This window comes from Lycium ferocissimum, chromosome 2 (assembly GCF_029784015.1).
Source record: "Lycium ferocissimum isolate CSIRO_LF1 chromosome 2, AGI_CSIRO_Lferr_CH_V1, whole genome shotgun sequence".
NCBI lineage: Eukaryota > Viridiplantae > Streptophyta > Magnoliopsida > Solanales > Solanaceae > Lycium > Lycium ferocissimum.
The window spans coordinates 53,930,035-53,942,890 of NC_081343.1; the positions used below are offsets into that span (position 1 = coordinate 53,930,035).

The 12,856-nt window shown below is 33.7% G+C and overlaps 1 protein-coding gene across 1 annotated transcript; it reads left to right on the forward strand.

Moving 5' to 3' along the window:
• Nucleotides 1-135: 135 nt before the first annotated feature.
• LOC132048196 (uncharacterized) lies at nucleotides 136-1,592 on the forward strand. The gene is made up of 2 exons (XM_059439106.1): nucleotides 136-303; nucleotides 983-1,592. The coding sequence occupies exons 1-2, from the start codon at nucleotides 136-138 to the stop codon at nucleotides 1,475-1,477; spliced, it is 663 nt and encodes a 220-aa protein (XP_059295089.1). The 3' UTR covers nucleotides 1,478-1,592.
• Nucleotides 1,593-12,856: the final 11,264 nt, after the last annotated feature.

Here is a 12,856-nt window from a genome sequence, read left to right on the forward strand (position 1 = left end):
TAGCAAACTGTGATGTTCCTTTGAAGCAACAACAATTTTACCAATTTCATGTACCAAGAACCATATATTCTTTCTTCTTCCAGTCTTTCAAATCTACGAACAAATATTTAACAGAAGAAAAGATAGGAGGGAAAAATGGTATTCCAGAAAGAGCAACTTGATATTTACTTGGTGCCTAGTGGATTGCTCATAATGTTTGCTTACCATTTCTTTCTTCTACAAAGATACATCAAGAATCCACACACCACAGTCTTTGGCTTTGAGAACAATGACAAAATAGCTTGGGTTCAAAAAATCATGCAGGTAGGTACTAATTAAATCTCCTTCTGTTAGCCTATCAAAAATTTCTGGAGGTACATGTTTGGCATGCGTGTGGACATGATTTGGTTGAGATTTAAAAAATATAGCATTTGAAGTTGAAGTTGTGTTTGGACATGAAAACGCATAAGTAAGTTTTGTGAGTGAAACTTGAAAAAACCTGAAAACTCCTAAAACCTGTTTTTCAAGCTTCTATCTATTTCAAGTTTGAAGTTGAAATCACGAATCTATTCGATAAACAAACAATTATTTCAAATAATCTCCCGATATTATTTCAAATTTTGGAACCTGGCCAAATGGAAAGAAGAAATCATTTACTTGTTTGGTCACTTAAAATTTTCAGGGAAAAATTATTTTTCTCACTTGCTGGCGCAAGTCATTTTTTTACGTCAAATTTTGCTTCTAATTAGTTGCATATCACTTGCTCCAATTAATACTTACACATTATTAATGTTAATCTTTGTTACTCAAAATTTTCATCAAAATACCATGATTTGTTAATATTATCTTCAACATATTCTTTTCTGAAAAATATTTTTCACCGGGATACATTTTCTAGAAAAAATATTTTTCAAAATCATTTTCCAGAAAAGCATTTCCCGATGAAATAACTTTCACGCCAAACATACTAAGATCTGTGATTTTTTTTTCTTTTTTTTTTCAGACCGAAAATCGGGATGTTCAGACAGCCTTAGATGTTCTATCATCAAATAATTCAGGAGCAACATTCTTGGCAACTGTCTGTTTAACTATGAGCTCTCTAATTGGAGCATGGATGGCAAATAGTTCAACTATTTTTATGAGTGAATTGATATATGGTGATACAAGGCCAGCCACGATGTCTATTAAGTACATAAGCCTTCTTGTTTTTTTCTTGGTGGCATTTTCATGTTTTGTTCAATCATCAAGATGTTTCATCCATGCAAATTACCTAATTAGTATACCAAATAGTGAAGTACCTTCAAGCTATGTGGAACTGGCTGTGATAAGGGGAAGTGATTTTTGGTCTATTGGTCTTAGAGCTCTTTATTTTGCTATCACTTTGTTGTTATGGTTTTTTGGTCCAATTCCCATGTTTGTTGCTTCAATTGGGATGGTTTTTCTTCTTAATTATCTTGACACCAACAAGAGTCCATTGCTACAACATTCTTCCTGCTAACATAGAGGAAAGGCTGTTACTTGTCAGGTCAATTTGTAAAAAATTTGAATTTTAAAGTAATATCAGCAATATGAGCTAAAGCTTCATTTAGTTTGGATAAATAGCTCATGAATATTCACCCTCAGCTTATGTCCTTCATTGGTATCATTGTCACGCCCCGAACCTGGGCCTGGACGTAACACGGCACCCGTGCCCGATCGTACGTGACCGAGCGAACAACCGGTCGGGCTGAATCAACATGTGATATCAAAAACATAACTGAATGTGGAAACAACTAAACACATGCTGATATACTAAAGGTCTGACTGAAATATCATAATGCGGAAATACTTAGACAATCTGAAAATATCTGAAAGTAGCCAACATGGCTAAACCAAAACAACTGAACAACTGAGTATAACTGTCAACAAGACTAACATAACAAATATCTGATTGTCTGAATTGTGTCTATGAAGCCTCTAATGAATACAAAAGGTAAATCGTTCAGTAAAGTCGTAAGAATCGCATGATCGCTATCGCCCCCGAAGGAAACTGGGGCTCACCACAGTAGCTGATACGAACACTTCTAAGTAGCTGGATCGTCAACTCAGATAGTCGTTACCGCATCGCGAGACGCAGCCCCTACAATAAAAGGGCACGCACATTTGAATTGTCTCGGTATGTAAAGCAACCAAGCAATAAAATACCGAAACCGAAACCGATAATCGTAATCGTAATCGTAATAACAAGGAAGTAGAGATATGAATACTCCCCGCTTCCGTATCCGAATCATCCGTATTATCTATGTTTGTATATGTGGGGCCTCGGCCCAATAATAAACGCACGCTATGGCCTCGGCCTAGTAGTGCGTCACCAATGGCCTCGACCTATGTATACGTATACACAAGATCGTGCCGTGCCCTTGGGCAAAATCACATATGTTTAATTATGGTTAATTAATAAGGACCGAGACCATAACAACAATGAACAATCTTTGAACCGAAATAGACATGTTGGACCGAATTGAAAACACCGACCGTTTCGAGCATACCGAATTTCTAGATCGAGACTCATGTGGTAACAATACATAAGTCTATAAAGATTACGTGCTGAGTTCATGATATTCAAATTGACAACCATGAACGAATTCTGTAACTGCAACCCTAGAAGATAACAGTTCTATATCATATCATGAAACTAGGGCTAAACTATATTCTGAGTCAAATTACTGACAAGTATGAAGAATGAGGCGTAAGGAGAATCATGAACATTCCCTAACGTAGATAGTTAGCCTCACATACCTTAATTCCAGCCTTTGAGCGTAATACAATGTTCGTCAACCCTTTCAACTTTGATCTATATCAATACAAGTCAAAGGGATTCTATATTAGCAATAATATTCATGCTTTGGTCATCTAAGCATTTTATCAAAAACTTGGTGGGCATGAAGCTCCACAACCTTCATTAATGGTGTTTTCTTCACCCAATCCCCATTTTATTACTTCTAGCTGATTCTACAATCTCAATTAGGTGTAATTAACATCATTCTCCATCACCCATATGATTATAACAATCTCAAGTCAACAATTTAAAACCCTACTATAGTTCGTGTAATTCTCTTTACTAAACCCATTTACTATTCTCCCAAGAACTCATCAATTCACTATTATAAATGATTAGAGTGTAGAAGCATTACCTTTTTGACGTTCAATCCTCTTGAATTTGGGTTCTGGGGTTTCCACATCCAACAATAATGTTCCAATCACAACTCTATGGATTAGTAGGGTTTACTCAAGTTAGAAAGGGATTAGGGACTTGAATTCAACCTAGAATCATGATAAAACTTACCTTGAAGGGTTCTTGAGGCTTGGGACTTGTTCCCTCTGACTTTAGGGTGATTTTTCGTGACTAGGGATGTTAGGGAAATAAACCCCAAGCTTAAATATAACTTAAAACGCGAAATCCCAACTTTTGACTCGAAACCCGACCTTTTGCGCGTTGGGTCAGCGATGCACGGGCATTGCGCGACATCCTACAGGTAAATATTCAGATTGTGCGATCGGCCCGCGATACGGAGCCATGGCACGCGCCCGCACACTCCCACACGCGCGACACTATCAGTTCTGCATAGTGTTCGGTAAAATAGGCATAACTTCTTTTACATAGCTCTGTTCAAGGCCCATAATATACCGTTGGAAAGATATTTCAAAGGGCTACAACTTTCATGTTTTAAGTTTCCTCAAATTCCCAACGGATTTTCACGAAATTCGACTGGAAGTGCGTACGTATCAAAACTTAGCCGATTCTATAGACTTTTAAATGCCTTACTATTAGCCATATTGAGACGATCATATCTCCTTGCTCCGATCTCTGATTGGCTTGGTACTTATATCGTTAGAAAGCTATTTTTACGTACTACAACTTTCATTGAGGATACTTTCCCAAATTCCCAACTAATCAAGGAGTTATCACTGCCCGAAGTAGGCCTATCTCTCCTATCAACCATTTTCGCAAAACGTTCAAACCTTCAGTTTTTCCACTAAAACTCTAATGATATGAGTCTAACCTTAGTACTAAGATACGGGGTGTAACAATCATGAGGGAGGGTGTCTTATAATCTTCTATTTTGATATATCGTTTGATCTGAAATTTGGGTCGGTTGTCACTTTTTAGGAATAATCATTTAATAAATGGCCTTTTTTTTATTTCTCTTTACGGATCTTCTAAATCATGGTCTAGAGATCCAATTTTAGCAAACTAAAAATCTTACCAAAAAAAAAAAAAAAATTAGACCACGCTCTAAACTTTATACATAATTGCAAATGTTAGACAGGAGTCTAGTGTTTTGTTTGTACGATTAAGCAATATATGAGCAAATATTAGACCCGAGTCTAACATTGTCTGGAAGCTTAATTTTCTAAGGGCTGTATCTGCATAACTTTTAAAATATGGACAAAATTTAAATGGTGGCCTAAAAAAGCAGGAAATTGGAGGGCCATTTGGACAAATGTCCTTATTTGGGGGTTGGTCTTTAATTTTTTCCCCTCAGATTGTTGGTATTTAATTTTTGCCTTCGGCACTTTAAGTGGTCGAAAATACCCTTAAGATTCTGGGTTCGAACCCCAGCAGAGTATTAAAAAAAAAAAATTGCAAGGCAAAATTTCATTAGCAAATTAGGTCTATTCGGGCAAAAGTTAGGTCTTAGGGCCTAACTTCCGTAGAATTCCAGCAGAGTAAAGAAAAAATTTGTAAGGCATAGTTTCTATATAGAAGTTACCCCTTGTCTGGCACAAAATTTTGCCTCAGGCATAACTTAGAACTATAGAAGTTATGCCTTATAAGGTAACTTGGAACTGCAGCTTAACTAACTTTTACGAAACCTTGCCTTGCGAAATTGTTTTTTTTTTTTTTTTTTTTTTTTTAACTGAGCTGGGATTCAACCCAGAACCTCGGGGTATTTTCGGTCACTTTTTAGGAGAAGGAAAAAACTTAAAGACCAGCAATTTGAGGGGTAAAATTAAAGACCAGCGCGTTTGAAGGAAATTCGCACAAAAAATTGGAAATTGGACCCTTTATCATCTCTTGGACCCAAACACCTATACTCTTTACGCATATAACAAGTCTTTAATTTTTGTCCTTCGCTTAAAAAGGTGGCCGAAAATATCCCGAGGTTCTGGGTTCGAAATCTAGTAAAGTAAAAAATAATAACATAGAACCTTTGCCCGAGACAGCAGACTTTGCCTTGTAAGGCAAACTTTTAGTTGTGTCTTACCTTAAGGCAGACTTCTAGCTATGTCTTGTGGCAAAGTCTGCCGCATAAGGTAGATTTTTGGCAAAAGTCTTGTCTTGCAAAAAAAAAAAATTCTTACTGAGTGGGGTTCGAACCCAGAACCTCGAGATATTTTCGGCTACCTTTTTAAGCGAAGGCCAAAAATTAAAGACCACCGCAAAAGAAGGGTAATCCACGCAAAAAAAAATGCTAATAAACTGGGCAACTAGCCCATGAAAAAATCTCTGATTTAATGGGCGATTTGCACAAATACAATCGTTTAAGATCGTTGTTTAAATTTTGTCCTTGCTTAAAGGATTTTTGCTAAAACAATCTCGTGGGTCATGACTTCTCACAAGTTATGCGGGGTGGAATATTGGATAATTACACTTTCACACAACAAGTTATGTAGGGGATCATAACTTTGGTATAAATTGTTAACAAGTCTTAATGAATGGGGACATATTATCTTGTTCACAGGTTATGCCGAACGGGATAACTTTGAATTTAACGGCCTACCACAAAGTGCTGCAATTTTGCCCACCAGTCTAAGTTCGTGACGACTAGCTAGCGAGAAAGGAGTACTTATTTCATTAGCTTCTTATATTTATTTAACAGAAAATTATATATTTTGGAAGGCCCATAATAACTACCTCTTGGGCCTTGGCAAACCAAATTAAAGATTGCTCTGTCGCAGAAGAACCAGACACCACCAATTAATAAGACGTTGGAATCGTCTAAATCAAAAATCAAAAATCAAAATGAATTTTTTTTTTCCCAAGGCTAAAAAAGACCTATAAAAGTCTAGGATAGCTCATAGCGGCTGCAAACAACCCAATATAAAATGAGTTTGGTCATAGGTCATAGGTGTAGTTATTGCAAAGAAGAATCTTCAATCAATGTTGCACATTAACAAGGAGACCGGTCAAATTGCATTCAAACTCAATTGTACGAGAACAAATTCTTGTGGTCATTGTTCAATTTTAGACATCTTCCGCTCTTTGTTAACTATCTCAACCTGTAGAGCTTCCAAACATTGCGTCTCATTATTATCAATATTAACTTCTTTTACCAAATACCAATCTAAGTATAGACATAGGAAGATCCATTAATTATCTCTAGGTTTCTTGTAGTGGCCCCTGCTTAAAATGGTTCACAACAAATGTAATTTGTACTATAAAACCCCCTTAACCCCCACCCTCCAAACCTACATTCAAATTTGACAGGCTAGGCCTATTTTTCTTTAAAAGCTGGCCCTAAAGGCTTAGACTCAGGCAAACTACTTTTGAAATCTGGGCTTTTTACCACTCTTAGTTACATTCACAACTCACAAAAGTAAATTACAACATGACTCCTATGGATAATCCAACAGTTCTCTACAAATATGTGCACGTTGGATATATTGAGGCTTCCATTTTGAAGTTAAAAAAGAATACGTAAATATTCTTCTTTTTATATATTGTTTTCTATTTATAGCTGCACTTCTGATGGTTGTTCCATCACCTGGGTTGATGCTTGAAAAGCCTGTATCCTTAGAACTTTAAAATATTCGAAGTAAAGATAATGTTTGTACTATTACTGTTCCATTGTCCCTATAAAGCCGGGCCTTTGTTCCAACAGCTGTAGTGAAAGTTTTTGCACACTTTTTTCAATTTCTTCGGAAGTGGATAGTTTTTTTTAAAAAAAATTGTTTCTAAAATCTAAAGAAAATATTCCTTGGAGTTTGGTCGGAAACAATTTATGTAAAACTCGTGAAAAACAAATCACGAACAAGCTTTTATGATTTTTTAAGCAAACGCTAACATTGATGACATGATCAGTTGAGCTTACGTGGAATAGCTAGTGATTTTTAGTATTTTATTTTATGGCTTTCTTGTTTGTGAATTGTGAGTTTAGATCAAAAGAAGTTTTCCTGTTATAATATTCTTTTCTTTTCTTGAGATTTTTTTTTTCTTAATTTTCTTCTAGTGAAGGTGTATCTTAAGGTAGAATGTAACACTTAACAAAATAGAGGAAAATTAACTATTACTCCCTCCGTCTCATAATAAGTGTCATTTTAGCCAAAAAAAAAATTGTCCCATAATAAGTGTCACCTTAGGAAACCAAGACATAAATTTGCTAGCTTTTTTCATTTCTACCCTTAGACAAAAATTGGTAAGTTAAAGCAACATCTAAATGATGATTGGAAAAGCCACATAGTAACTTGGTATTGTTGAATTTCCAATGTCAAAAGGTCTACTACTTGTGCATGCTCTAATCAAGAAGAAAAAGTAATATAGGGGTAATTTGGTAAACTTCGCATTGCATTATTAGTTTCTCAATATGCTTATTTTTTGCTAAGATGACACTTATTATGGGACGGAGGGAGTAATTAGTGATTGCGCCACAATTATGCAGTATGTGGATCAATCTAGGAAAGTTTAAATGGTCCTACCACCTATGCTATTTAACCCTCCTAAATATGAAGTACTACTATGAGTTTACATATATAATAATACTCATAAAAGTAAACAAACACTTAATTCAGTATACTACTTTTTAGAACTACCTTAGTTCAATTATAGTAGATGTTACTCATAAAACAAACACTTAAATGAGTATCCTACGTTTCGAAACTGCTACTACCTTAGTAGGGGCACCAAATTGTATTTATTACTTATTCATGGGTGCTTCCTAACTATAGAAATTTAATGTGGCAAATTGTAAGGATTTTGGCCGATTTATATATGTAGTACTTGTTTAGGTGCTTTTTAGTTGATTAAAGTTTAAATGTTGATTTAATGTGTTGAACCTAACCCGTAAGAAGTGGGCTCTTTTATTAGATTAACCTCTACATACCGCAAGGACGCCTAGTAGAAAACTAATTATGCGAACCTAATCTTTTTAACCAAACTATATAAACTTATTAGTTACGTGATATATGAAATGAAGTGAAAATATGTAAAAATTAATCATGATTAAGAGATGGAGTAAAAGTTAATGTGCAAACATATGTTCTTTAGTATTTATTATTTTTGTACAAAATCTGAATATTCAACTTTCCAATAGTTATTCATTTAATAAGATTATTATGTACACCAATGGTCTATCGGCAAAAAGTCTATAAAGTACATAAGCGTAACTAGTAATTTTTAGAATAGTTATTTTTATTTTTCATTAAAATTTTATTTTTAAAAATTGGACATATAAATGAGAAATAATGCATCGGCCTTACGTTAAGCTCTTAACTGCGTTAAATTATCATATGTAGGATTCTTTGTTTTTTGCTTGAGTCAAGCTCTTAATATGTAGCAGGCTAGTAGCAAATAAGCATTAGTGACTTTGTTAGGCGATGTCTGTCTATATGATAATATGAAGCTTGCAGATTTTGATTTTTCCAATTTTTCTTTCCTCAAACCTAAACGAAACTAATCTTGAGATTACAAAGAAAATGTGTTTACTGGCCGCAACATCACTTAGATAAAGACCATTCAGAGGAATATGTTGTTTAAGCTTTAGATATACCAAACGAAATTGAAACACCTATATCTAATTTCAGTATTTGCATATAATGGTTTACCGATTAGTATTTGCAGATACTGAATTTTAGTGGAGTAGTATTTAAAATACCAGTGAAATATTAAAAAGAAACTTGTTTGAGGAATATTTAAGTGAAGAAGTTTTTCATTCAAAAAGTTTAATCTTTTTCAAATGAAATTTATGTCCAAACAAATTTACTCTTCCTGTCAACTTCAATCTAATATTGTTCAAAGTGCTACTTAATAAATCATCACAATATGTGATAATGACTTATCATAACATTTGAAATGTATTACTCCATCTGGTCCAATTTATGTGATCTAATTTAGCTCGACATAAAATTCTATGAAGAAAAAAAAGACTCTTGTTATTGATTATGACTAAATATATCATATAACATTGGTAAGGTTACAGAAGCTTCTCATTGAATATACAATAAAAAAAAAAAAAAAAATCTTTCTAAACATATCAATGTGTCATTCTAATTTGGGCAGTTTATTTGTTCATATAATGGTTTTCGGGTTGTTTTTTTGAAGGTATTTGCAGATCGGTTCGGTTGAACGGTTTCGATTTTTAGTGGAGTCGGTTTTTTTAATATAATATTAGAAGCCAGTGAAATATTAAAAAATAAAACCTGTTTGACGAATCAAAATCAAACAAACATGATACACATTCAGAAAACTATAAAAAAAGTTTAATCTTTATATAAATGAATAATTAAGAAAACAAACAAATAATTAAAAAGACATCTTCCTTTTTTTGTTAAGGATATTTGATTTTTTCAATCTGAAGTGGAAAATTGATACAAATCAAAGTGCTACAATTGGGTTTTTTTTCTTTAAATCATCACATATTTTAATTTTTTTGTGATAATGATTTTATCGGTTTTATAACATGTGAAATTTCGATTTTTTTACTCCAAACACCGAACCAAACTAGTTCGATTTGATTCGGTTTGTTGAAGTTTCGGTTCGATTCGGTTTGTTGAAATTTCAGTTCGATTCGGTTTGATTTTTAATTTTTGATATAAAATTCTATAAGAAGGTAAAAAAAGACTCTTGTTATTGATTATGAGGTATAAATATATCTGGGATAAATTTATAACAGTGGTAAGGTTACATAAGCTTCTCATTGAATATACAATAAAAAAAAAAGTTAAAATTCTTTATAAACATATCAATGTAGTATCATAAAATTGAGAGGGAATGATACTAAATCAGTCAAATGACATGTATTACTACCTATATGTAAGCTGCTATCTAGACCAGCTGAGGGTCACCCAGTGAATTGACCAATGTGCCCTTTTGCTGATCTAAATATCAGCGTCATTCAACAAAGTATTACCACAGGCTCTCAGCTTAGCACGTGGATTTTACTCCTCACAGGTTATCATTATTTTTTACCTTCCTTCCCAAAGTTTTCCTTTTTTGCTCCCTTAGTGATTCGAACCTATAATCTTCGAATTGGAGGTAGAAGATACTTATCATATGAGCAACCCTTCTCCTCACATCGTTATCACCAACTTATAAAGAAGTAATATAAATTCTCAAATCATTTCATCATATAATTAGAGTAAATTAGTACTACTAATAGAATATAGTGTAAAAGTGGGATAGGAGTAAATTTTTTCACAGCCACGACTTCTACCCAGCTTTGGAGCAGCGATGTAACTGAGTGAGTAGCTCACACACACTACTGGCTCAGAAAAGGACCGGTCTAGTTCCTTTTGGCAAACCGTACTACGGTCCCATTATACACCAATCAACTATTGCCACGTTAATCCTAACGCCTCAGGATAAGAGTTGCAATATTTCACCACTTTTTTTTTATTATTTCTCTTTGCCCTTCAAAATAATATAAAGTCCTTCCCCAATTCCTATACATTGTTTCTGCTTCTCTTGTCCTTTTGTTCAAATAATGAGGCTGGATTGTGGTTGAATTAGCTGATTAAAAATAGCTCACAAATATTAAGTGCTGATGAATATTTATTTATATTGAAATTATTTTTTAAAGTAACTAGTTTTGCGTTTGAGTTGAAGATACTGAATTTGATAATAAGTATCGATGCGATTTCATAGACGATGGAAGAGTCTAATTTGTTGAAAAAATATATGATTAAAGGGTCCCGCAATTAGTTAAACAATTTAACTTAATAACGTTTAAATAAAATATTGTACCTGTATTGGTAGAAATAAACGGAAGCGAAGACTATTTGGCCGGATGCATGGCAAATATTGAGAGGACTACAGTCAATTGTTGAATCAGTCAATGTAGGTGAACCAAGAACTCGTTAGACCATGTGAGAATCAACTCACCTTACTCACACCGGACAGCTGGAGCCCACGAGGATTCATCCGGAGAGGTTCAGAATGCTTGAATGAAGAATCACTCAAATAACAGCCAGACCCTAAGGATACAATTTAATCTCACTTGACCGTCCATGATCTTAGCCGTGTAATGACTGAAACATGCGAGGATTACGAAAGTAGTTACCATTAGCTATCCACTTTCCCACTATTGTTGTTATCTAATTTCGCTTGATTACACATGAATTTACTCTTATTTTCTGGCGAATTTGTTGTTGATCATTGATCTTTAGAGATTTACTTTATCTGAACCAGGATTACTACTAAGAATCTATTTATCTCTTGCTTTCTTAATTATTTCACTACAAGAAAGAAGACATTTGCCAACAAAAATATTTTTGTTGTAGATATGCATTATTATTAAAAAAAATCTTTTGAAGAATAATATTTTTTTGTTGTTACATAAACTTTTCCCAACGGCTGTTATTACAACGACATGCAACAACTTTTTTGTTGTTGTCAAAAATACTTTTCGCAACAACAGTTAATACTATGACAATAAAATTAAATTGTTTGGTAACAAAAAAAAAATTATTTTTAAAAGATTCATCAATCATATATGCCAACAATAAAATTAAGTTGTTGCCAAATATTAAATTTTGCCAACTATATTATTTTTGTTGTAAAAAAAGTTGTTATTTCTATACTTTCTTGTAGTGTTTTGATCCGATTATGTGTCTTGGTGTTCTTATTACGCCAGTCTCATTATATTTATATTGTCGAAGGAATAGTATAATTTGACCAAATTACGTTGTTTGTGAATCACCCTAAATAATCTGATTAATTGACCCAATAAACAAACTTTAGGTTAACAAGCAATGAATTGAATGTATGAACTTCAATGTTTTTTCACAAAGATTCAATAATTAGCTTTCCTCACCTTTAAAATTAAATTAGAAAAAGATGAGGGGAACACGTGAAGGGTGAGAAAGGAGACAAAAGGGGGGATGACCTGTTAAGCTTTGTGTGGCTCCTGGATTAGGACCCTTTGCTCTGCCTACTGGTAATTAAAACAGTACCACTACAACAACATTACATGAAAGAACGTGTACAACCTTCAATGATATGACTAAAGTACTAAGCAAAAGGCTGATATTTTTGATGAGAAGTGAGAGACAAATTAACAGACACAAAGAGAGAGGGGGTGACTGTGCATACAGTAAAAGCAACCCCGCGAAAAAGTCGAGGGGTTTCTGTCAGTAAACGCCTTTTATCTTCTACCTACACAACAGGACAGAAACTAGCTGACGCAGTTGTTGCAGACCAAAGTAATAACCACTGCGCTATTAAATTTGCTTTTTAAGACCATATATCTTTTGGCAGTCATCACTTTATTTTTTTTATCCTCACCCGTTTTTTGGGGAGCATCTTCAATCTTCATAATCTCTGTTTTGTTCTTTTCTTTCTCCTTTACAAATGTTCAAAATGTTTGGTAATTACCTAGTAATTTAATATTTGTAGTATTAGATTCATTTGTTTTACTAGTAGATATTCCCTCATATTCAAAAAAAAAAAAATGTCCACTTAACTTTTTTTTTCTTGATTCAAAAAGAGTTTTACTTATAAATCTAAAAAAAATTAACTTTATTTTTTTATATTTGCCCTTATTAAGTGTTAATTGATCAAATCCCAATGCATATTTAATTAGGAATAGTTTAGTCAAATTACTTATTTTCTTCTTTTCTTAAGGGGTGTGCAAATGACTAAGTGAACATTCTTTTTGAACCGGAGGGAGTATTATTCTAT

Bases quoted from the DNA above. Each gene is read 5' to 3' on its own strand.
- LOC132048196 (XM_059439106.1), top strand. From the start codon at position 136: ATGGTATTCCAGAAAGAGCAACTTGATATTTACTTGGTGCCTAGTGGA. The intron at 304-982 runs GTAGGTACTAAT...TTTTTTTTTCAG, and splicing joins GGGTTCAAAAAATCATGCAG to ACCGAAAATCGGGATGTTCA.